This window comes from Galeopterus variegatus, unplaced genomic scaffold (genome assembly GCF_000696425.1).
Source record: "Galeopterus variegatus unplaced genomic scaffold, G_variegatus-3.0.2 Scaffold6608, whole genome shotgun sequence".
In the NCBI taxonomy this organism is placed as follows: Eukaryota; Metazoa; Chordata; class Mammalia; order Dermoptera; family Cynocephalidae; genus Galeopterus; species Galeopterus variegatus.
In genome coordinates, this window is record NW_007732719.1 from 14,072 (window position 1) to 40,610 (window position 26,539).

The 26,539-nt window shown below is 35.8% G+C and overlaps 1 protein-coding gene across 2 annotated transcripts in view; it reads left to right on the forward strand.

Moving 5' to 3' along the window:
• Nucleotides 1-25,990, forward strand: part of CLIC2 (chloride intracellular channel 2) — a 35,739-nt gene extending 9,749 nt beyond the window's left edge. For both annotated transcript variants that reach the window (XM_008591071.1, XM_008591072.1), the window contains 3 exons: nt 21,010-21,116; nt 21,732-21,913; nt 22,650-25,990. In XM_008591071.1, coding sequence (XP_008589293.1) covers nt 21,010-21,116; nt 21,732-21,913; nt 22,650-22,811 — 451 coding nt within the window. In that variant the 3' untranslated portion in view covers nt 22,812-25,990. The remainder of the gene's footprint in view (nt 1-21,009; nt 21,117-21,731; nt 21,914-22,649) is intronic.
• Nucleotides 25,991-26,539: the final 549 nt, after the last annotated feature.

A 26,539-nucleotide genomic window follows, 5' to 3' on the forward strand; every position in this document is an offset into this window, starting at 1 on the left:
GAACCCTCGGCGGGAGCGCCACCGTGCTCCCAAGCAGCGCACTGTAGCAGTGCGCCACCGGGCCGGCCCCTAGGTTATTTATAAAGGAAAGAGTTTTATTTGGCTCAGGATTCTGGGACAGTTGCCTCTGGCACGGGCCTCAGGCTGCTTCTACTCATGGTGGAAAGTGGCAGCAGCCGGTGGGTACAAGCAGATCACATGGTGAGAGGAAGCAAGTGAGAGGAAGCAAGAGAGAGAGAAGGAGCCAGGGTCTTTTTAAGCAGCGAGCTCTCGTGGGAACTAATAGAGCGAGAACTCACTCATTAATCCCCCCTCCCCCAGGGAGAGCATTAATCCACTCATGACGGATCCGCCCCCATGACTCAATCAGTTTCCAACACTTCCACACTCGGGATCAAATTTCCACATGAGTTTTGGAGGGGACAACACATCCAAACTCCATCAGATCCTTACTAATTTAAAAGTGCTTTGGGATTTCTGGGCCTACATGTGAAATGACACACATGCATAAACCTTCCCTCGAACTTCAAATACACAAAGATGATAGCTGTAATATTTTGAATTTTTTTTAATGCATAGCTTACTTTAAAGCAAGAAAGTAAATTCTCTGTGATCTAGAAATACAGAAGGAACCCACAGTGGGATGGGAATGAAGGGGTGGGGTACTAATATAGTATAACCTGAGGACTGGTCAGGACTGGGCCTCAACAAACCCAGCTCAAGGGCTACAGGCCAGGAAATAGATTCAAGCAGTTAGTCAGTGGCCAGAACTGCACTGTCTACACTTGAATGATACTTGCATACCTCCCATGATAATGTCTAGAAACAAGAAGCATGCTGTATTCATTTTCTATTGCTGTGTAACACATTATTTCAAACTTAGTGTCTTAAAACCATACTCACTCATTGTCTCACAGTCTCCATTGGTCAGTAGTCTGGCATGGCCTACTAGGGTCCTCTGCTCAAGGTCTCACAAGGCTGCAATCAAGGCATGGTTCAGGGATACAATTCTTACCTGGGTCCCAGGGTCATCTTCCATGTTCATTCATGTTTTTGGCAGAATTCAGTTTTCTGCAGCTGTATGACTGAAATCTCAGGTTACTGGCTAACTGTTGGCCAGGATCAGTTTTTAGTTCCTAGAGGCTGCTTTTTCTCCATAAACAGTTCACAACGTGGTTTTTTGCTTTATTCCTCTGAAACTAGCAAGAGAATGTCTCTGATGCTTCACCCTCTTTTAAGGGCTTTCTTGGTTAGGTTGGGCCCTCTTAGGATAGTCTCTCATTTGATTAACTCCAAGTCAACTGATTAGTAACCTAACCATAGACATGACATCCCTTCATATTCACAAGGCTCACCCACACTCCAGGGTAGCACATGATACAGGGCATGTACACCAGGAGGTAGTAATCTTGGAGGCCATTTTAGTATTCTGTTTACCACATCTGTCTATAGGCAGGAACCAAAGCAGACTCCCCCAAGTGAGACAGGGTCCCAGGGCTACATTCTTCATTTTAAATATTTCGTAGTTTCCATTTTTTCTTTCTTTTTTCTTTTTTAGCCCATGAATTATTTTATTTATTTTATATTCATGAAGGTTTTGTTGTTGTTGTTTTCTGTTTTACTTTCAAAAGCAAGGAAGATGTCTATCCCTTTGGAATTGACTTCCAATTCTCTTGAATAATGATTAGAGATTTCCATTTTGACTAAAATTATAACACTATATATTCTTTTAGTTAGAATTTACCTACATAATATGTACTACATAATATTCTAGACCTTTATTTTCAGTATTTCTGAAACAGTTTGTTTTAAGTATGTACCTGATGTCTAGCATATAGCAACAGACAATTGTTGATGGGGGGCAGAGTAACAAGCAGAGCTTTTGGTGGCAATTTTAAGGTCCTTAAATACATGGCCAGTTTTCCCATCAGAACATTTGCCAAATTCTGAGGTTGCTCAGGGTGGGAGAGGGAAAACAGACTATGCAGAAAAGCTTTGAAAAAGTAGAACAGGATTTCCTGTCTCCTGAGACAAAAATTTGAGTTTAGTACCTTCCAAGGTGAGGATTCCCTGAAGAATATTCCAGGCACTCATATAAAAATCCCAGTGGACCACGGTGAACCAGTTATAGACTAAGCCTTTCCAGGACCCTAACACAGCCTTGACTTAGCACAGCCTCTGATTCAGTTAAGATTATCAGCCACCACTCTAAATTCCCAGCAAATGAATAGGTGCATGTCCTCTAGAAAAAAATAATTTTGAGCCTCTACAATTTTTATACATGCCTGTCATTCAATAAAAATAACTAGAAACAACAAAATACAGGACTATATGATGAAAGAATAAGAGTAAAAAAAGAATAGAAATAAATCAGCAAGTGAAAAAAGACAATAGAAATAAATCAGCAAGTGATCCAAATAGTAAAGTTAGCTAAAAAGAATTTGTATATAACTATAATTGATATAAGCTCAAGAATATAGAGGATAATACAGAGAAAACAAATGTAAAGGTAGAGACTTTCACCAAAGAATTAGAACATATTTTTAAAAGAACAAATGAAATTCTATAACTGAAAAATGAAATATCTGAATTTAAGAATTTCTTATGTGGATTTAACAGTAGGTGAGATATAGCATAAGAGATGCATAGTGATCTGGAAGATAGGCATATAGGAAATATCTAAACTGATGCAAAGAGAGAAAAATGAATAAAAATCCATAAAATAACAGTAGAGACATGTGGGACTCAGGGAGAAATGTGACATATGTGTAGAGTCCCCGAATATGAGGAGAAAGAGAATGGGAAAAAAGCAGTATTTAAAGAAATAATTTTCATCCAAAAATGATGAAAAACAACTACAAATAATTTCAATAAGGCTTAGAACTCCAAACAGAAACAATTCAAAGAAAACCACATGAAGGCACATCATAGTGACTTCTTCAACCAAATACAAAGACAAAATTTTCAAAAGAAACTAGAGAACAGAGACACTTTTTCAAAGAAACAACAATAATACTACATCTAAACTCTCCACAGGAAGAAAATGGAAGCCAAAAGACAATGAAATTCATTCTCTCTCTCTTTTGGTGCCTGGGTGGTATGGAGATCTGACCCTTGACCTTGGTGTTATTAGCACCATGCTCTAAACAACTGAGCTAACTGGCGAGCCCAAAATTATATCTAAAAGTGCTGAAAGAAGATAACTTCCAACTTAGAATTATATGTCTAGTAAAAATATTTTTCAAAAATAAAGGCAAAATAAGGATGTTTCAGACAAAGAAAATCTAATAGAATGTACTGTCAGCATTTCTTTGTTAACATACATACTCGAAGGAATTCTTCAGAAAGAAGAAAAATGATCCCAGAAGGAAATATGGAATTGGATTAAGCAATGAAGAGCAACAGAAAGAGTAAATATGTAGGTAAATACAAAAGAATATTAACTGAACACTGACTGTAAGAAAACAGTAACAGTAATGCCTTGTGGAGCTTAAAATGTATATAGACTTCTTAAAATACAAGAAAACAATTCAAAAGATAGCAGTGTAGCAAGGAGAATTAAAGATTTTTAAATTTCTAGTATTATCAAGAAAAGAGTAGGAATAATAATTTATCTAGGCTGTAATAATTGATTCTAGACTCTTATATTTTAAAGTAAACATTAAAAGAACAATAAAAGAATGTGTAAATATATGTTAATAGAGGAAACATGTAAAAATAAAAAGTATTTGGACACCTAGCACCAAGATCTTGGTTTATAAACACCATTCATTCTCCACTAAAAGGTTCTTGGGCTTCTTGGAGAAATAGCTGATTCTAGGGCTGAGGCAATGAAAATACAAGATGAGTCTGGAGCATCTTATTGTGCCAGAAATTAGGAAACACTTTAAAAAACCAAAGTTTGGAGGTATGTCAAAAGGATACAGGAGTCAATCTAAAAGAGTTCCCTATGGCCAAAGCTGGAACAATTTGGACAACAAAATAAATAATGCACTATAACCCAAAGTATAAAATAAATATTAATAAGTCATGCTGATATAAGTAAATTATTGACTAAAACAAGTGGGGGAGAATCACATATCTGACAAAGGACTTGGTTCAGAATATTTAAGAATTCTCAAATCCCAACAATAAGAAAACAACAACTCAATTTAAAAATGGGCAAAAGACAGTGCCACGGGGCTTTCCCAGGGTCCTGAGGCTTGGAAAGGGGGCCTGGACCCTCCTCCCACAACCAGACATAGTGCCAGTGCCATGGGGCCTGCCCAGGGTCCTGAGATATGGAGCCAGAGACTGGACCCCCTCCCACAACCAGGCACACCACCAGCACCACCACCAACTAGGTAAGGAGCATGCCAAAAACATCACTTCTATGTGCATGGCCCACCACAGCCACCACAATAACCACAGCTGCCACAAAAGTGGCTAGATGCCACAACCACCATGCAAATCGTCCACCAGCCACTGGAGTGCATTAACAGAAGGAGAGTCACCAGCAGAGACCAAAGAAAAGAAGAGAATGTCTCTCTCCACAAAGCTCATTCCAGAGTGACAGAAAAAGCATCTGCTCTATGATAATATTGGGGGACCTGAATGTACCTCTCAGCATTAGACAGATCATCTAGGCAAAAAATCAACAGAGTAACCATTACTCTTTCAGAGGGAGAGAAGAAATCTAGGGGGGAAGGGGGGAGGGAGAGGGGGATAGGGAGACATTGGACAAGGGACATAAAGAATAAGTATGATTTGTGGGAATATATATGCTAATAATATTGATTTTATCAACATATGTCAACACTGAACCCCCAAAATATGTATAATCAATTATGATTTAATAAAAATTTTAAAAATGAGAAATAAATAAAAATGGGCAAAAGATTTGAATGGACACTTTATCAAATAAGATACTGGCAAATAAGGACATGAAAAGATGCTCAACATTACTGGCCACTAGGAAAAATTTCAAGTTAAAACCACGATGAGATATCAACACACACCTATTAGAATGGTAGAATGGCCAAAATAAAAAATTTTGACCATACCAAGTGCCAATGAGAATGTAGACCAACTGGAACTTTCATGCATTCCTGGTAGAACTGCAAACTGGTACAGCCCTTACAAAGAACAGTTTGGGTGTTTCCTATAAAGTTAAACATAACTTACCATATAATCCAGCAATCACATTCCTGGGCATTTACCCTACAGCAGTGGTCCTCAACTGGGGGAGATTTTGTCCCCTAGGGATATTTGGCAATATCTTGAAACATATCTGGTTGTCAAGGCTGGGGAAGTAAGGGGAGGATTGCTTCTGGCATCTAGTGTGCAGATGCCAAGGATGCTGCGAAACACCCTACAATGCACAAAACAGCCCCCACAACAAAGAATTGTCTGGCCTGAAGCGTCCATCATGCTGCTGTTGAGAAATATTGCCCTTAAGAAATGAAAACATATGTCCACCCCAAAACCAGTGCATGAGTGCTGATGGCAGCTTAATTCATAATTGCCCCAAACTAGAAACAACCCAAATGCCCTTTTCCTAATGAATTGATTAGCAAACTGTGCTAAATCCATACTATGGAATACTACTCAACAATAAAAATAAGTGGACTTTTGATACACACCACAACTTGAATAAATCTCAAAGGCATTATATTGAGTAAAAGAAGCCTGTCTCACTAGGTTAAATATGGCATAAATCCATTTATACAGCATTCTTTAAAAAACAACACTATAGTGATGGAAAAAAAGATCAGCAGCTGACAAGGTTTAGGATTGGGGGAAAGTGTGACTATACATAGATAGCATGAGGGAGTTTGGAGAGGTGGTGGAACAGTTTTGTATCCTGATTTTGGGTGGTTGTTACATAACACTATTCATTATTAAATTTTGTACATATTTCAAAAATGTTGTTTTGCTGTAATTTTAAAAATATAATTTAAATATTTAGAATTGTTTAATTTAAAAGGATTCAACAAAGGAAAGAAACAGGAATGTAAAATAGCTGAATAAGACACCAGGTATAAACTCAAAAAGGTCAGTCATTACATCAAATGTAAATGGACTAAATATTACTATTAAAAAATTAAGCTGGGCCGGCCTGTGGCTCACTCGGGAGAGTGTGGTGCTGATAACACCAAGGCCACGGGTTCGGATCCCATATAGGGATGGCCGGTTTGCGCACCGGATGAGCATGGTGCTGACAACACCAAGTCAAGGGTTAAGATCCCCTTACCGGTCATCTTTAAAAAAAAAAAAAAAAAAAAAAATTAAGCTCATTATGGTAGATATAAAAGTCAAACCTCAAATGTATGTTGCTTATAAGAGACTCACTTTAAATATAAGTATACAAAGAAGTTAAAAGTAAAAAATGGAAGAAGGCATACCATGAAAATATTAGCTAAAGGCTATTGTAAATGGTCTTGCTTTCTTGATTTCTTTTTCTGCTAGTTCATTGTTGGAGTATAAAAACACCACTGATTGTTGCATGCTGATTTTGTATCCTGCAACTTTAATGAAATTGTTTATCAGCTCTAAGAATTTTTTTGTAGTGTTTAGGCTTTTCTATTTATAGGATCATGTCATCTGCAAATGGAAACAGTTTGACTTCATCTTTTCCAATCTGGATGCCCTTTATTTCTTTCTCTTGCCTGATTGCTCTGGCTAGTAATTCCAATACTATGTTAAATAGGAGTGCTGAGAGACAGTATTCTTGTCTTGTTCCCTCTCTTAAGAGATTTCCCCATTCAGGATGATATTGGCAGTGAGTTAGTTGTATATGGCTTTTATTGTGTTGAAATACCTAGGAATAAACTTAACCAAGGAGGTGAAAGATCTCTACATTGAGAACTACAAATCACTGTTGAAAGAAATTAAAGAGGACATAAAAAGATGGAAAGTCATTCCATGCTCTTGGGTTGGAAGAATTAACATTGTGAAAACATCCATACTACCCAAAGTGATCTATGGATTCAATGCAATCTCCATCAAAATACTAATGACATTCTTCACAGAAGTAGAAAAAACAATCCTAACATTCATATGGAACAACATATAACATATAAGACCCCATATAATATATAATAACAATAATATATTATATATATAACACATAATATATAAGACTCCAAATAGCCAAAATAATCATGAGCAAAAAATAAAATAAATAAAGCCAGAGGCATAACAGTACTTGACTTCAAATTATACTACAAAGCTATAGTAACCAAAACAGCATGGTACTGGCATAAAAACAGACACTTTGACCAAAGGAACAGAATAGAGAAACCAGAAGTAAACCAACACACTTACAGCCCACTGATCTTCAACAAAGGCACCAAGAACATACATTTCGGAAAAGACTGCCTCTTCAATAAATGGTGCTGGGAAAACTGGGCATCCATACATAGAAGAATGAAATTTGACCCTTACCTTTTATGATATACCAAAATCAACTTAAAATGGATTAAAGACTTCAATATAAGACCCAAAACTGTAAAATTCTTAAAAGAAAACATAGGGGAAATACTTGAGGAAGTTGGTCTGGTTAAAGACTTTGTGAATATGACCCCCAAAGCACAGGCAACAAAAGAAAAAGAAAAAGAAAACAGATGAGATTATATCAAACTGAAAAACTGCACAGCAAGGGAAACAACAGAATGAAAAAACAATCTACAGAATGGGAGAAAATATTTTGCAACTATGCATCCAGCAAGGAATTAATATCCAGAATATACAAGGAACTCAAAACAGCTTGACAGTGAAAAAACAAATATTCCAGTTTTAAAATGGCCGAAAGAGCTGCATAGACATTTCTCAAAGAAAGAAATACAAATGGCCATAGGTATATGAAAAAAAATGCTCAACATCATTCAGCATTAGGGAAATGCAAATCAAAACCATATTGAGGTATTATTTCACCCCAGTTAGACTGGCTATTATCAAAAAGGCAGAGAATAACAAATGCTGTCAAGGATGCTGAGAAAGGAGAACCCTTCTACACTGTTGGTGGGACTGTAAATTGGTGCAGCCATTATGGAAAACAGTACGGAAATTTCTCAAACAACTACAGATAGAACTACCATATGATGCAGCAATTCCACTGCTGGCATACACCCAAAGGAATGGAAATCATCATGTCGAAGGGATACCTGCACCTCCATGTTTATTGCAGATCTATTTACAATAGCCAAGAGTTGGAACCAACCTAAATGTCCATCATTAGATGAATGGATACGGAAAATGTGGCATATGAAATACTGCCATCTGCAGAAACATGGAAGAACTCAGAGAAAATCACGTTAAGTGAAATAAGCTAGGCACAGAAATAGAAATACCACATGTCCTCAATCATAAGTGGGAGCTAAAAAATATTATATAAATGCATTGAATATACTAATTATCCTGATTGGAGCATCACATATTGCAAACAGGTGTTGATATTCAACTCTGTACCCTACAGATATGTACAATCAACTATGTTACAATAAGAAATAAATAAAATAAAAATTAGCTAAAGAAAGCTAGCACATCTATACAGATATCAAACTCAATTTAAGTCAAAAAGCATTAGCAGGGATAAAGAACATTTTCCAGAGATAAAAAGGATCAATACACAAGGAAGGTGTCACAATCCTAAATCTGTACATTTTCAAAATTTAAATATTTGTCAGAGCTAAAAGAAGCAATAGGAAAATCCAAAGTAAGATCAGGAGACTTTTACACATCTTTTTGATAGAACATGCAGAAAAAAATATAACAAAAAATTGTAACAATATAGATCATATTGATACAATTAATAAATTGGACTAGACTTTCATAGACACTGCATAGAACGATAAATTTATTCTATACAATGGCTGTACGACAGCTTTCTTCACTCTGATTCTACTTTATTGCTGACTGTAAATCTTTCACTACAGTATTGCTGACCACTAAACCAAAATAGACATCTTCATTAATCTGCATTCAGATCCAAATGCACTATAGCCCAGACACAATATTTATGAAGAATTACAGAATTTTAGAGCTGGAAGGGACCTTCTAGGTCATTTAGTTCAACCTTCTCATTGTTTGGGCATAGAAACTGGGGCCCAAAGAAGTTATAAACTTGCCAGGATCATTTTGTTCTCTTTGACCCATTTTAGCCACTTCTATTCAACATAGTACTGGAAGTTCTAGTGAAAGCAATTAAGCAAAAAAAATAAATAAACAAACAAACAAACAAATAAATAAATAAAAGGCATAAAAGCTGTAAAGGAAGAACTACAAAGGTAGAGAGCATACCTAGGGATTCAAAGTGGAGTGGTGGAGAAAGGGAGTGGGGAGGGAGGTTGGGGATAATTGGGTAGGGGACATGGGGTACAATCACAATTTGTGGTGATGGGCATGTTGCTAGTATGGATCTGGCCTTCACATCTTGGGCACAAGGGCTGACAATCAGCTTTGTATCTCATGAATATTCATAACCAATAAAAATTTTTTAGAAAAAACTATTTGCAGATAATATGTTCTTGTGTGTAGAAAATTCTAAGAAATTAACTAAAATAATATTAGAACTGATAAACAAATTCAACACAGTTGCAGGATACAAGATCAACATACAAAAATCTATTGTATTTCTATACACTATCAATAAATAACCCAAAAAGGAAAAATTTTTAAATTCGGTTTTCAATAGTAACGAAAAGAATAAAATATTTAGGAATAAATTTAACAAAGAAGGAGGAATACTTGTACACTGAAAACTATAAAACATTGCTGAAAGAGATTAAAAAAACTGTCTTAGTCAGTTTGGGCTGCTACAACAGAATACCATACACTGGGTGACTTAAACAACAAATGTTTATTTCTAACAGTTCTGGAGGCTGATAAGTCCAAGGCAAAGGTGCATGCAGATCCAGTGTCTAGTGAAGGCACTCTTCTGGGTTGCAGACTGCTGACTTCTAATTGTGTCCTCACATGGCAGAGAACATCGAGAACTCTCTTGGGTCCCTTTTATAAGGGCACTAATCCCGTATGTGTGAGCTTCACCCCTATGACCTAATTTTTCCTCCCAAAGGCCCCATGTCCTGATACCATCATGATGGGGGTTAGAATTTCAACATATAAATTTTGGGGACATGAACATTCAGTCCCTAACAAAAATCTAAATAAGTGGAATAACATCTGTATTAGTTTCCTTGAGATGCCATAACAAAGTACCACGAACTGGGTGGCTTAAAACAACAAAAATTTGGCTCACAGTTTTGAAAGCTAGAAGTCCGAAATCAAGGTATCATGAGGGCCATGCTCTGAAACCTCTAGGGAAAGTATTCTTCCTTGACCTTTCCTAGCTACTAGTGCTTTTCCAGCAATCTTGGGTGTTTCTTGGCTTGCATAACTTGTATATGCATAACTCTAATCCTCCATCTTCACATGGCATTTTCCCTGTGTCTCTGCCTCTTCACATGGTGTTCTTCTTTAAGGATATCAGTCATATTGGATTATAAGCCCAACTCTATTCCAGTATGGCTGCATCTTAACTAATTACATATGTAATGACCTTATTTTCAAATAAGGTCACATTAGGAGGTACTGAAGGTTATGACATTAACATATCTTTTTTGGAGGGACACAATTTAACCCATAAAAACATCCCATGTTCATGGATTAAAAGACTTAATATTGTTAAGATAGAAATACTCCCCAAAGCAACCTGCTCATTCAATGCTATCCCAACTAAAATTCCAACAGCCTTCTTTTCACAAATGGAAAAACCAATCCTCAAATTCATATGGAATTACAAGAGACCCCAAATAGCCAAAATAATCTTGAGAAAGATAAAATAAGTTGCAGGACTCACACTTTCTGATTTCAAAATGTACTATAAGGCTATAGGAATCAAAACAGTATGGCATTTGCATAAGGATAGACATATAGATCAATGGAATAGAATTGAGAGTCCAGAAATAAACCCATACATCAATTAATTTTTCCCAAGACTGCCAAAACCATTCAATGGGGAAAGAATAGTTTCTTCAGCCAATGCTGAGACAACTAGATATACACATGTAAAAAAATGAAGTTGAACCCTAACCTTATGCTATATACAAATATTAACTCAAAATGTATCAAAACCTAGATGTAGGAGCTAACCTATAAAATTCTTAGATAAAAACATACAGGGGGAATCTTCAGGACCTAGTATTTGGCAATGGCATTTTAGATATAACACCAAAAGCACAAGCAACAAAAGAAAAAAATTGATAAAACTGAACTTCATCAAAATTTAAAAGTTTTGTGCATCAAAGGACACTATCAAGAAAGTGAAAAAACAACCCACAGAATAGGGGAAAATATTTGCAAATTATATCTGGTAACAGACTAATATGCAAAATATATAATTAATTATTGTAACAAAAATGAAAGACAGGATACACAATCAACATACACAACCAAAAGACAAATAATTTAATTTAAAAATGGGCAAAGCATAATGTCCTCCGGGTTCATAAATGTTATCGCAAATGAAAGGATTTCTTTTTTTGTTAAGGGCGAATAAATTCCATTGTATGTATACCACATTTTTTTTAATCCATTCATCTGTTGATGGACACAGGTTCATCACATTTCTTGGCTATTGTGAATAGTGCTGTAATGAATCTGGGAGTGCAGATAGCTCTTGGAAACACTGATTTCATTTGCTTTGGATATATTCCCTGAAGTAGGATTGCTGAATCATATGGTAGTCTATGTGTAAGTCTTTAATCCATTTTGAGTTGGTTTTTGTATATGGTATGAGACCAGAGTCTATTTTCATTCTTCTGCATGTGGATATCCAGTTTTCCTAGCACCATTTACTGATGAGGGTTTCATTTCTCTATTTTGTTTTCTTGCCACCTTTGTTGAAAATCAATTGACTATAAATGTGTGAATTTACTTCTTGGCTGTCTATTATATTCAAATGGTCTGTGTGTCTGTTTTTAAGCCAGTATCATTCTGTTTTGATCACTATAGCTTGGCAATATATTTTGAAATCAGGTAGTGTGATGCTCCTGGCTTTGTTCTTTTTGCCCCAGATTGCTTTGGCTATTCAGGATATTTTATGGTTTCATACAAATTTGGGAATTTTTTTTTTTTTATTTCTGTGAAAATGTCATTGGAATTTTGATAGGGATTGCATTGGATCTGTAGATCACTTTGTGTAGTATGAACATTTTAATGATATTGATTCTCCCAATCCATAAACACAGAATATCTTTCCACTTATTTGTGTCTTCTTCAATTTCTTGCATCAATGTTTTATATTTTTCAGGTATTTCATCTGCTTGGTTAAATTTATTTCTAAGTTTTTATTTGGGTTTTTTTTCTTTTGCAGCTATTGTAAGTAGGATTGTTTTCTTGACTTTTTTTCAGATAGTTCATTGTTAGTGTATAGAAATACTACTGATTTTTGTATATCAATTGTGTATCCTTCAATTTTATTGAGTTCTTGTATCAGTTCTAACAGATTCTTAGTGTCATCTTTAGAATGTCTGTATAAAAGATTATGTCGTTTGCAACAGAGAAAATTTAACTTCTTCCTTTCTAATTTGGATTCTGTTTATTTATTTCTCTTCCCTAATTGCTCTGGCTAATACTTCCAGTACCATGCCAAAATAAGTGGAGAGAGTGGGCATCCTTGTCTTGTTCCTGATCTTAGAGGAAAAGCTCTGAACTTTTCACAATTGAATATACTGTTAACTGTGGGCTTTTCGTATATGGCCTTCACTGTATTGAGATACCTTTCTTCTATACCTAATTTGCTGAGAGTTTTATCATAAAAGACTGTTGAATTTTGTTGAATGTCTTTTCTGCATATATCAGGATGATCATATGGTTTTTGTCCTTCATTCTCTTAATGTGATGTATCACTTTTTTTTTTTTTTTTGTCTTTTTTTGTGACTGGTAAGGGGATCGCAACCCTTGGCGTGGTGTCACCCGCACCGTGCTCAGCCAGTGAGCGCACCGGTCATCCCTATATAGGATCCAAACCCGAGGTGGGGGCGCCGCTGTGCTCCCAAGTGCCACACTCTCCCGAGTGTGCCACGGGGTCGGCCTGTGATGTATCGCTTTTATTGATTTGCATATGTTGAACCATCCTTGCATCCCAGAGATAAATTCCACTTCATTATGATGGATGATCCTTTTGATATGCTGTTAAATTTGGTTTGCTGGTATTTTGTTGAGGATTTTTGCATGAATATTCACCAGGGATATTGGCCTGTAATTTTCTTTTCTTGTATTTTCCTTGTCTGGTTTAGTGTCAGGGTAATGTTAGCCTTGTAAGTGAGTTGGTAAGTGTTCCTTCTTCAATTTTTTGGAATAGTTTGAAAATGATTGGTTTTAGTCCTTTAAATGTTTGATAGAATTCAGCAGTGAAGTCATCAAATCCTAGGCATTTTTTAAATGAGATTACTTTTTCAGTCTCCTTACTTATTATCGGTCTGTTGAGATTTTCTATTTCCTCATGATTCAGTCTTGGTAAGTTTATGTATCTAGGAATTTATCCACTTCTTCTAGGTTATTCAATTTGCTAGCATTTAATTATTCATAGTACTCTCATACAACCCTTCATAGTTCTGTGCTGTCACTTGTAATGTCCCCTCTTCCATTTCTGATTTCTTAATTTGTCTTCTTTTTTCTTATTCTAGCTAAAAGTTTGTAAGTTTTACTTATCTTTTCCAAAAAAACATAACAGTTTCATTAATGTTTTTGTCTCTATTTTATTTACTTCTACTGTCATCTTTATTATTTCTTTCTGTCTACTAACTTTGGGCTTCATTTGTTCTTCTTTTTCTAGTTCCTTGAGGTGTAACATTAGGTTGTTTTTTTGAGATATTTCTCCTTTTTGGTGTAGGCATTTATTGCTATAAACTTCCCTCTTAGAACTGCTTTTATGCATTCCATAAGCTTTGGGATATTTTATTTCTATTTTCTTTTATTTCAAAATATTTTTAAATATCAGTTTTAATTTCTTCTTTCACCCATTGGTTGTTTAGGAGCATGTTGTTTAATTTCCATATATTTGTGAATTTTCCAAAATTCGTTCTGTTATTGATTTCCAGTTTCATGCCATTGTGGTCAGAAAAGATACTTGATATGATTTCAATCTTCTTAAATTTGTTAAAACTTGTTTTGTGACCTAACATATGATCTATTTTGGTGAATGTTCCATGGGCACTTGAGAAAAATGTGTATTCTGCTGCCATGGGATAGAATGTTCTCTGTATGTCTGTTATGTTCATATGGTCTAAAGTATATTTGAAGTCCAATGTTTCTTTATTGATTTCTGCCTTGTTAATCTGTCCATTGTTGACAGTAGGGTATAAAAGTCCCCTACTATATTGTATTGCAGTCTATCTCTTCCTTCACATCCATTAATATTTTTTGTGTTACAATGTTGGGGGCATATATACTTATAATTATTAAATCCTCTTGATGAATTGACACATTTATCATTATGTAATGTCCTTTGTCTCTTTTTACAATTTTGACTTAAAGTCTATTTTATCTGAAATAAGTATAGCTACTCCTGCTTTCTTTTGTTTCCATTTGCATAAAATATCTTTTTCTATACCTTCACTTTCAGTCTATGAGTGTTCTTACAGCTGAAGTGCATCTCTTGTAGGGAACATATAGCTGTGTCCTGTTTTTTAATTTATTTAGTCACTCCATGTCTTTTGATTAGAGAATCTAATCCATTTACATTCAAGGTAATTATTGATAGGTAAGGACTTACTAGTGACATTTTGTTAATTGTTTTATGGTTGTTTTGTAGATCCTTTGTTCCTTTCTTCCTCTCTTGCTATCTTCATTTGTCATGAGATGATTTTTTTTCTAGTGGTATGCTTTGAATCCTTTATCTTTTGTGTATCTACTATAGGTTTTTGCTTTGTGGTTGCCATGAGGCTTATATAAAACATCATATACTTGTAACAGTATATTTTAAGCTATTAATAACAACTTCAATCTTATATAAAAACTCTACATTTTTACTACCTCCCCCTTGCATTTTATGTTTTTGATGTCACAATTTACATCTTTTATGTTGTGTACCCCTTAATTATTTTAACTATAATTATTTTGATAGTTTTCTCTTTTAAACTTTATACTAAATACATAAGTGACTTACACACCACCTTTACAGTATCATAGTATTCCTTGGGTTGAATGCCCCCCCAAATTTAGTCCCCATGGTGACAGTGTAAAAGAGGGTAGGAAATCAAATTATGATAATTGAAAGGTGGTGACTTGAAGAAGTACTTAGATTGTAGTAGTGAATGGATTAATAATGGTGGTCAGGGGCATGGCTCTGAGGGCTTCAAAAGGAGAGTGAATGAGGAGGTTGGCCTCTTGCTCTCTCTGCTCTCTCTGCTCTGCCATCTTCTGCCATGTGAGACCCCTGAATTGCTGTACAGCCACCACCAAAGGAGACTCACCAGGTGTGTTCCCTGGACTTTGGACTTCCCAGCTTCTGAAACTGTAAGCAATACATTTTGTTTTCTTACAAAGCAACCAGTTCCATGTATTTTGTTATAAACAACAGAAATGGACTAATTACACAGTATTAATAATTTGACTATGTACTTGTTTTTACCAGTGAGGGAGGTTTCAGTAATGGGCCACAATAATCAACCACATTGTGTATTGACAAAATAAAATAAAATTTAATAAAAATAAAAATAAAATATAAATAAAATCAACTTTCATGTTTTTATGTTACTAATTAAAGTCTTTTTCTTTCAACTTGAAGAACTCTTTTTAGCATTTCTTGTAAGGCAGGTCTAATGGTGATGAACTCACTAAGCTTTTGTTTGTCTGGGAAAGTTTTTTATCTCCTCTTCATTTCAGAAGGACAGCTTTTTCAGGTAAAGCATTCTTGGTTGGCAGATGTTTTCTTTCAGCACTTTGAATATATCATCCGACTTTCTGCTGGCCAATAAGATTTCTGCTGAGAAACTGCTGATAGTTGTATTGAAATTCCCTTGTGTGTTATATGCTTTTCTCATGCAGCTTTCAGAATACTTTCTTTGTCTTTGATTTTTGACAGGTTGATTATATGTTTTGGTATAGTGTCATTTGAATTAAAACTGATTGAAGGCCTTTGACCTTCTTGTATCTTGATATTTATATTTTCTCCAGATTTGGTAAGTTTTCAATCATTATATCATTAAATAAGCTTTCTACCCCTTTCTCTTTCTCTACATGTTCCATGAAACCAATACTGCAAACGTTTGTTCACTTGACAGTGTCCCATATTTCCTGTTGGCTTTCTTGTTCAAGATCACTGATTCTTTTGTTTAATCAAGTCTGCTTTTGAAGCTCTCTATGGAACTTTTCAGTTCAACCATTCTGTTCTTTAGTTCCAGAATTTCTGGGGTTTTTTTCTTTTTTAAATGATCTATGCCTTTGTTGAACTTCTCAATTTCCCATACATTGTTTTCCAGATTTTGTTTAGTATTCTACTTTTGTTATCTTATAGCTCACTAGCATCTTTAAGACAATGATTTTGAATTATTGGTCAGGCAGTTTGTAGGTCTCCATTTAATTTTTTTACTGAAACTTGATTCTACATATTTGTGGGGTACAGAGCTGACTATCAATACTTCTGTACAATATGTGATGGGCAGATCAAAATAATTAGCTTTTTCATCATTACAATACACAATAATACTTTGTGTCCATTAAACAATTTCTTGCTGGCCCTTTCCCCCTCTCCATCCACCTTTCCCACTTCTAGTAACCACAGTTCTGTTTTCTCCTTCTGAAAGTTCAATCTATTATTGTGACTGTTGTTTCTTCTCTTTTCTTTTTCTTTCTTCTTATTTATTTATTTAACTTAAGTTTTAGCCCCTACTTATGAGTGAGGATGTGCTGTATTTCTCTTTGTGTGTCTGGCTTATTTTACTTAACGTAATTTCACCAAGCTCATCCATGTTGCTACAAATGGAAGAATTTCATTCTTGTTTATGGCTGAGTAGTATTCCATTGTGTATATATACCACATTTTCCTTATCCAGTTGTCTGATAATAGACACTTAAGTTGGTTCCAACTCTTGGCTATTGTAAATAGAACTGAGATAAACATGGGAGTGCAGGTATCCCTTCGACATGATGATTTCCATTCCTTTGGGTATATACCCAGTAGTGGGATTGCTGGATCATATGGCAGTTCTATCAGTAGTTGTTTGAGAAACCTCCACACTGTTTTCCATAATGGCTGTGCTAATTTACAGTGCCACCAACAGTGTAGGAGGGTTCCCCTCTCTTGGCATCCTCACCAGCATTTGTTATTCTCTGCCTTTTTGATAATAGCCAGTCTAACTGGAGTGAAATGATATCTCAATGTGGTTTTGATTTGCATTTCCCTGATGCTGACTGATGTTGAGCATTTTTTCATATACCTATTGGCCATTTGTATGTCTTTCTTTGAGAAATATCTATTCAGCTCTTTTGCCCATTTTTTAATGGCATTATTTATTTTTTCACTGTTGAGTTGTTTGAGTTCCTTGTATATTCTGGATATTAATCTCTTGCTGGATGCATAGCTTGCAAATATTTTTTCCCATTCTGTAGATTGTCTTTTCATTCTGTTGATTGTTTCCCTTGCTGTGCAGAGTTTTTCAGTTTTATATAATCCCATCTTTTTTTTTTCTTTTGTTGCCCATGCTTTTGGGGTCTTATTCAAAAAATCTTTGCCCAGTCCTACATCCTGAAGTGTTTCCCTTATGTTTATATTTTCCTCTAGGAATTTTATAGTTTCAGCTCTTATATATTGCTTTGCCTCCCACGGATTTGTCACCCCTTTTCCCCTGGGTGATGGAGCCACCAGAGATTACTCAAAGCCCATCTCTTCTGAGCAGTGAGAAGCCCTGAAAAGGGGTTAATCTCCCAGAACCCTCAAGAGTGAGGCATTCCTTCCATCTGGGAAATTAACCACAAATTGGGGTTCTCTTCCTGCATTTATTCTCCAGACCAGGAAGAGACCATACGTGGATTTTTTTCTAAGTACAGTTTAACAAGTTTAACAGTAGAAGCTGGTAACATTCAGTAAGACAAGCAAGGTGACATTCTATAATGCAATTCAGTCCATCCACTAACAAAAGCTTGATCTTAGCAAACATTCCTTCTCCCCATACAATTTCCCAGTATCTTTACATATCAATCAGTAACCTGTCTGCCTTTGAGCCAGCAACCTTGGTGTGTTACAATTCTTTATCTTACAACAGAGATTATAGCCTGGGGAAATTTTCCTGTCCTTTGCAAGGTCAATATTTGAAACTGCAAGGCTTTGGAAAACCAGGCCCTGTGAAGTACATTTCCTTTATACATACTCCACACTTATATTTAGGTCTTTAATCCATTTTTAGTTGACTTGGGTATATAGTGTGAGGTATGGTTCTAGTTTCACTCTTTCACATGTGGTTATCCAGTTTTCACAGCACAATTTATTGAAAATATTGTCCCTTCCCCAATGTATGCTATTGGTGCCTTTGTCCAAGATCAGATTGTGGTAAATACATGGATTGATTTCTGGGTTCTCTATTCTGTTCCTTTGGTCAAATTGTCTGTTTTTATGCCAGTACCATGCTGTTTTGGTTAATATAGCTTTGTAGTATATTTTGAAGTCAGGAAATGTAATGCCTTTATTAATTTATTTACTTATTTATTGCTCAGGATTGCTTGGGTTTTTCAGGGTCTTTTGTTGTTCCATATAAATGTTAGGATTTTTTTTCTATTTCTGTGAAGAATTTTATTGGTATTTTGATGGCGATCACACTGAATCAGTGGGTCACTTTGGGTAGTATGGACATTTTCACATTAGATCTTTCAATCTATGAACATGTAATGTCTTTCCATCTTTTGTTGTCTGCTTCAATTTCTCTCAGCAGTAATCTGTAGTTCACATTGTAGAGATCTTTTACCTCACTGGTTAAATGCATTCCTAGATTTTTAAAATTATTTTTTTGCACTTATTGTAAATGGGCTAGCTTTCTTGATTTCTTTTTCTGCTAGTTCATTGCTGGAGTATAAATATGCTACTGATTTTTGTATATTGATTTTGTGCCCTGAAACTTTACTGAATTCATTTATCAGCTCTAAGAGCTTTTTGGTAGAGTATTTAAGTTTTTTTTATATATAGGATCTTGTCATCTGCAAACAGGGACTTTTTGACTTCTTATTTTCCATTTTGGATGCCATTTATTTCTTTCTCTTGCCTGATTTCTCTGACAAGTATTTCTAATACTACGTTATTAGGACTTGTGAGAGTGGCCATCCTTGTCTTGTTCCTGTTCTGTTAAGGATGATCATGGCAGTGAGTTTGCAATATATTGCTTTTATTTTGTTGAGATACTTTCCTTCTGTACCAAATTGTTGAGAGTTTTTATCATGAAGGGATGTTGAATTTTGTTTAATGCTTTTTCTGCATCTATTGAGGTGATCATATGGGTTTTTTTGTTGTTTTTATTAAGTTCATTTATTTATTAATATTAATTTTTTACATTCTATGATGCTGGTGTGGCACAGTTAGGGGGGAGGGGTACAGAGGAAGGGAGAAGGAAATATCCTATTTTTTGTGGGTGTTGGGAGGCATGGCTGAGGCCCCCAGCACCCCTCCTCCTTGGCTTGGTAGTCCAGGGAACTTCTGGTCCTTCTAGGTGTTATAGGTGTTCTTTGGTGATGTGAGATCTTTACTAGTTAGCATCAAACTTTGTCTCTGGTCTGTGGGTTTTTTGTTTTCTCTTTCAGTTCTGTGTTGGAATATTCACTGTTCCTACCACTTAAACTTTGCACTGGAACTAATTTGTTGCCCTTTGCTTATGTCTAAAATGGGGGAACTTCCTGTGGGGACCAGCACTTGAGCCCTGTGGTTGAGCTAAATGGCTGCTTTGCTGCTGATTCCCTGGGGAAGGCTTTTTGTGCAGCTCAGGGTTTAATGGTTGACATTGTAAGCACTTCTGGGTCTTGCGAGGGGTGGTACACCTGGGTTGTGTAGAAACTCTGGTCTGGGCCTGAGTTTTTTCATCAAACTGCACCCCATGCAACTCTATATTACTGACCAGTCTACACTGAATTGTCTTGGGCTGATTGGGGGCAGATCAGCTGTCCTTGCTGTGCCCCAGTGTTCCCCCAGTGGGCCTGTCTCCCCTACCACCCGTGCTCCAAACAATTCCCATGGGATGGACCATGTGCCAGTTCCTGTGATGACTCACCAGCCTCTGAGTGGCTCTTTTTTTTTCAGTTGTTATGGCTCCTCAGTCCTATGTGGGTTCACGGGAACCCTATTCGTGGTGTGTCTGGCTTGGGGGCCACCAAGGCCCTCTTCTCCCCTGCTGCCTCCAAGAAACTTCATCCAAAGGGCACATCTGCAGCTTTTGCCAGCTCCTGCTCCATGTGCTCACCAGCTCCAGCCTTGCAGTGGCTGGGATTTGAAATGGTGGGAGCGGTCCTTTCCTTCTCTCATTGTGGCTTCTCCCACCTTCATGCACTTCGTAGATCTCTCCTCCTCTTCTCCTGATCTCTAGTGGCCCTAGCTTGGCTGTCATTGGTTTCTAATAGTTGTAAATTGGTTGATTTGTGGGAGAAAGTGATGCTGGGGACCATCTATTCTGCCATCTTGACCAGAAGCCTATAAGTTGCAATATTTGATGCTACATTTTTCTACTATTTATCTCTGAAAATGTGTTATATTTCTACCATAAAATCTTCCAAGTAGGCTTTTAGGAACAAGTATGGAAATCTAGCTACCATTTAAAACTTGTTTCTACTGGTAAATAAGCTTTGAATTCCAGACAACCAACTTCCCAGTGAACTTTGGAAACTAAAGTATTCTGAGATTGGGGGGAAATATATATTTTTACTGAGAGATTTATGAGAACCTTCAGTCTTCGGCACAATTTTCCAAAATTTCCATTCTCAGGATAGTGCAAGCTAGGACACCTGGTATCTATCTTATGTGCAAATGACAGTTCACTCATGTTTCTTTTTAAGGTATCCTCACTTGAGTCCCAGATACAAGGAGTCCTTTGATGTGGGCTGTGACCTCTTTGCCAAGTTTTCTGCCTACATTAAGAATACACAAAAGGAGGCAAATAACAGTAAGATACTTTTCTTTAAATCTCTATTTTTCTCACTCAGTTGCTCATGCTCATATTCTCACTCAGCCGACAGAATTTTCCTGAATATGTAGTATATGTTGGGGAACAGCTTACTCTTCCTCTCATTTTTGGTTCTCCTTTCTGAAATTCCCTTGCATGAAGCCGTATTAGATTTAGAACTAAAATTCAATATAGCAATTAACAACTTAGCTCAGTTAAAGAATTGACATGCCAGATGGGAACTAATTGTAGGACTGTGGATCTTTAAAGTTCTTTAAACTGTAGCACCTACTATCTCCAACAAACATCCTTGAATAGGTTTACCGTCCTCTGAGTCATGAGAGCTATGTCTTCCACTTTCTGACTATTCTGTGTTGGATAACATATATTGATGTTCTCTAATTTTCCTACCAACACCACCTCTCCAAGAAAAGTCCAAAATGTTTCCGCTCACCATTTGATCTCTGTCTAATCAGTGGGTAGTTAATTAGATGCTGAAGAACCAGTGTAAGCAATGTGTATAGAGATGTCTATATGTGTGAAGAACATATTGAGCATGTATTTAGTCATGAATACAATATATTTATAAGTAACCTTATAACTCCATTGCCTCAGATTTTGAAAAATCTCTGCTCAGAGAATTTAAGCGTCTGGATGACTACCTAAACACCCCGCTTCTGGATGAAATTGACTCAGACAGTGCTGAGGAACTCACTGTTTCCAGAAGATTGTTCTTGGATGGAGACCAGCTGACACTGGCTGACTGCAGCTTGTTACCCAAATTGAACATCATTAAGGTAAGTCTTTATAGGTCAGGATGAATGGTTTAAGAGTTGCCAGCATGAAGCACAGTGACCTTCCAGTGTGAGGTTGTTATACCTTTGTAATCGTTATTGTGCGTAGTGTATATCTCTTTTTTCTCCTCAGAGGAAAGATCCATAAAGATCTCCTCTGGAAAGCATTAAAACTTCTTGCTTCCTTCCTCCTAAATCAGAAGGTATTTTTCACTGTCTTGTCTGTATAATAAGGGTAATAATATCACATATTTTACAGAATTGTTATTGAGAGAATTAAATAAATTAAAGCATGTAAAATGCTTAGAACAATGCCTAGATCATAACAAGTGATAAACAAGTGGGCTATTATGATGATGATGATATTAATGATTTAATAATTAACTCAACAAATATTTATTGAACAGAATGCACAGAAGAAGACAGGACCCTAAATAAACTCTTAGTCTGCTGGGGGGTGGGGGGCAGGGCACAGGTATGTGCTTCTGTGCTCTCTTCCTCTGAACATATTCAAAACTAAACACAGTATCCATATAAATGTGATTGCAAGCATATAGCTTAGTCTACATTTGTAGACAGAACATTAAAACAGTGAATCCAAGTTTCTTTGTTTATTTTGTAGTTTTTTGTGTGTGTTGATGTTTTCATTGACTTTTGAGATATGCTTCTGCATAGTACTCATATTATTGGTGCTTTTTACTACCAACTTCATTTTCCTCTTTTTTTTCCAAAATCTTAGGTTGCTGCCAAGAAATACCGTGACTTTGATATTCCAGCAGAATTCTCAGGAGTCTGGCGCTATCTCCACAATGCCTATGCCCGTGAAGAATTTATCCACACGTGTCCTGAGGACAAAGAAATTGAAAATACTTATGCAAGTGTAGCTAAACAGAAGAGTTAGGACAGCTCTTTCAGGAGAAAAAGCTCTCTTTGTTATCAGATTTTACTTGTTGCTGTATTAGAAAGGTTTTTGGAAATAAGCATATGGAAAATACTACTTCTATTCAACTTTCTTATGAAAAAGAACTGTATTTTCTGTATTTAGTTAGCCACAAACAATCTGTCTTCTGTGTATTTTACAGGACTTCATATTTTCACTTTATTTTCTTTATTCCCACGGAAAATCACTGCAATCTTGAATGACACGAAAAGCATCAAGATCTTTTGCTCTTTGCTTGAATTCCAAGAATGCATAATGTGTAAGCTGTTTGATGTCTGAAGTTACAAATAACAAGTAGAGCCACAATCTCAAAATGCTCCTTAGAAACATTTCCATCTAAATCATTACAATGATTTTACATTTTTGTTAGTTTAATACATTCATGAGTTTATTTCTGATATGAAAAATAAAATCTGAGGGTGAGCATATCAAGAGGCAAATGCTAAAAGAGTGATTTAAAAAATCATCTCTAGAAAGAGATCAAGACCAACTGGTCTTAGAACAGCATTTACCACATAGAAATATGACCACCTCATAGTCAGAAATGAAAATATGGACTTTGTGACCAGATTATATGATTGTTAAATGAGCAAGCATTTATCAGATAAAACATAATTTTAAAAAACAAGATCAGAAGAAAATATATGGCAAACTTGTAAAATCAGTCAGATCTTTTATTCATAGAAATAAGAGGGAAACTAGAAATTTGGCTGACCAAAAATTCTTGTTGCTGTGCACAAAAGGATAAGGTACACAGTACTTAGAGGGTAATCACAAAGTTTTCTACGGAATTTAAAATGTTGCATTACTATATGTATTCAGATTCACTTGTTAAAGTCCTCTCAAATTATTCAAATCTGGAAACAAAAGCTGAAAATTCTTGATCCTTCAAAGGAGAATCACAAGCAGAAGTGTAGCTTCAAAAAAGGAAAACATGGGGTTATTATAGGCTTTGAGGGAAGGGTGGAGTTCAGATAAAATTTAAATGAAGTAATGTTTTAAGAGGTTTGAAGAAAAGGCAGTAAGTAAAGAGTTAACATCAGGCCTAGGCATGGAAATGGCCCAAAATACTGTCCTTGAAAACCACAAAGTCAAGACAAATATATAGTGTAATGTCCCCTCCTTTTTGGAAGACCCTGGATCTGAGAAATTGTACCAGGACTGAATGGTGGGGGTGTGACTTCTCTGAACAGCTCTGATCCTTCCATTTTCACTAGTATGATTTCAAAAATGAAGTTTTCTAAGAGCTGTGATTTTAAAGAACAAAGCTTTTCAATATCATGCCCTGAAACTCTCTAACAGAAGCCATTTTTACAGACTTATATCCTACTTAAAGTATGTTCGTGTCACCACTAAGCTCCAACAAAGAGCAAGATGGGCAGTTGTGACAGTACTGATACAGCTCAGAATTACCCTCTTAGACAAAAAAATTATTACGCTTTTTTTGAAGGTCAGATGGGGCTCCCAGGAACAGGGGAAAGAACCCTAGAAGCGCCCCAGCCTTACTTCCTTTTATCTTCTTAGATGACATCGATGCAGTTCAATTCAGTAACAACTTATTGAGTACTTTAACTATGTTATTAATGTTACTATTATTTAGTTATTTAATCCTCTCAACAACTTTATGAAGTATGCAAAAACACAATTCTCAAACGATGTTATTTATGAGAGAACCAGAGAAAGAGAAAATAGCTGTTTAAAGAGTATTAGAGGAACAGAGATTTATATCGTCAATCAGGAAAGGAATACTGACAAATAATTACTAAGTTAACTGGTTAACTTTCTGCAGAGCAATAAGACATTTTATCTTTGTGGTTAAGTTCTCTACGGGGCTACCAAATCACAAGAACATATCAATTTCTACATATTTACAGTTCTAACCTTATAGGGCTCTAAATCATCTGTACCTTTACCAATTTTGGACTTTTAGTCAAATATAGTGAACAGCAAAGTTACACTCCCCAATGAGGATCAGATGAGGTCAATCACGCTTATTAGAAAATGCTCTATTGTGACATTAAAATGTCAAGCAAGCATTACCTTGTATTTTTCTAGGTCTAGGATAATTGTCTTTGTCTCACAAGTAGTTATTATTATACCCGGTTTATACATACAGAATCATAGACCCAGAGTAGTTTACTCATTATTATTTTATTTTTACTGGTGAGGAAACTAAAGTTCAAAGAAGTTACATATTCAGCCCAATCTCACTCATCTAGTGAATGGTAGAGTTGTAATTTGAATCCACACTTTTAGCAATAGGATATTATGCCTCACACAAAGGGGATGGTCCCTATTCTTACAAAACATGCGGTTCAGTAATGGAGACAGGCAATTAGACACACAATTACAATACATATGTATTATTATAAAGGTAAGCACAATGTTATATAAGTACATCTTCAGGTGTTCTCCCAGCCTGACCTCAAACAAGTTCCACTTGGTCATATAACCTTTACAATAAAAAAATTGATTAATTTGACTTTACAAAAAATTTTTTTAATCAGAAACTTTTTACATGGTAATAAACCACCACAAAGTCAGAAGAAACTAACAAACTGGGAGAAAATATTTGCAACGTATATTACAGATTGAGGACTAATACCTCTAACATATAAATATCTGAAAAATTGAGGGACAAAAGATCAAAAAACTAATACAAAATTATGTATTTTTTTCTATTTCCAAAATATATTTATTATTAAGTGAAAAAAATCACAGTGCTGAAGAGTTCATACTGCAGTAACTTTTGTGTAAGAAATAAAGGAAAATAAGAGAACATGAATATCTGCTTGTTTCAACAGAAACACAGAAAAGATAAAAACAAACAATAGAAATTGGTTACCTACGAGGGGCAAAGCGAAAGAGGTGGGGAAGGGGAGACGATTTATTATCTTTGTGTATACATTTTAATAGTGTTGACTTTTATAATTATGTTAATGTTCTACATATTCAAAAGATAAAATAAAATCAACAAGGATAGAAAAAATTATCATAAAACTAAATAACAAATGAATCCAACTGTATTTTTCAAATAACTAACAGCCACAGTCAAGGGAGAAAAAAATCCCAATATTTTTGTAACACAATTTATTGGCTAAAATCTAAAGAATAAAACAAAATAGAAAAAATATCTTGAACTCTTTTTGCTAGCCTTGTTTTCTGAAGGGGTATAATAATACCAATTTTTTATTTATTTAATACAATTTTGTAAATGTGAAGAAAAAAGATTATTTGTACTTGATAGAGTTTGGATGTGCTGTCCCCAAAAACTCATGTGGAAATTTGATCCCCAATGTGGCAGTGTTGGAAACTGATTGAGTCATGGGGGCGGATCCCTCATGAATGGATTAGTGCTCTCCCTGGGGGAGGGGGGATTAATGAGTGAGTTCTCGCTCTATTAGTTCCCATGAGAGCTTGTTGTTTAAAAGACCCCAGCACCTCCCCTCTCCCTCTCGCCATGTGATCTGCTTGTACCCGCCACTGCCTGCCACTTTCCGCCATGAGTAGAAGCAGCCTGAGGCGCGTGCCAGATGCAGCTGTCCCAGAATCGTGAGCCAAATAAACCTCTGTTCTTTATAAATTACCCAGTCTCAGGTATTTCTGTTACAGCAACACAAAATGGACTAATACAGTACTGATGAACATATTTGAAACTGGTCACAGTATTTGCTAAGAAAAAAGATAAA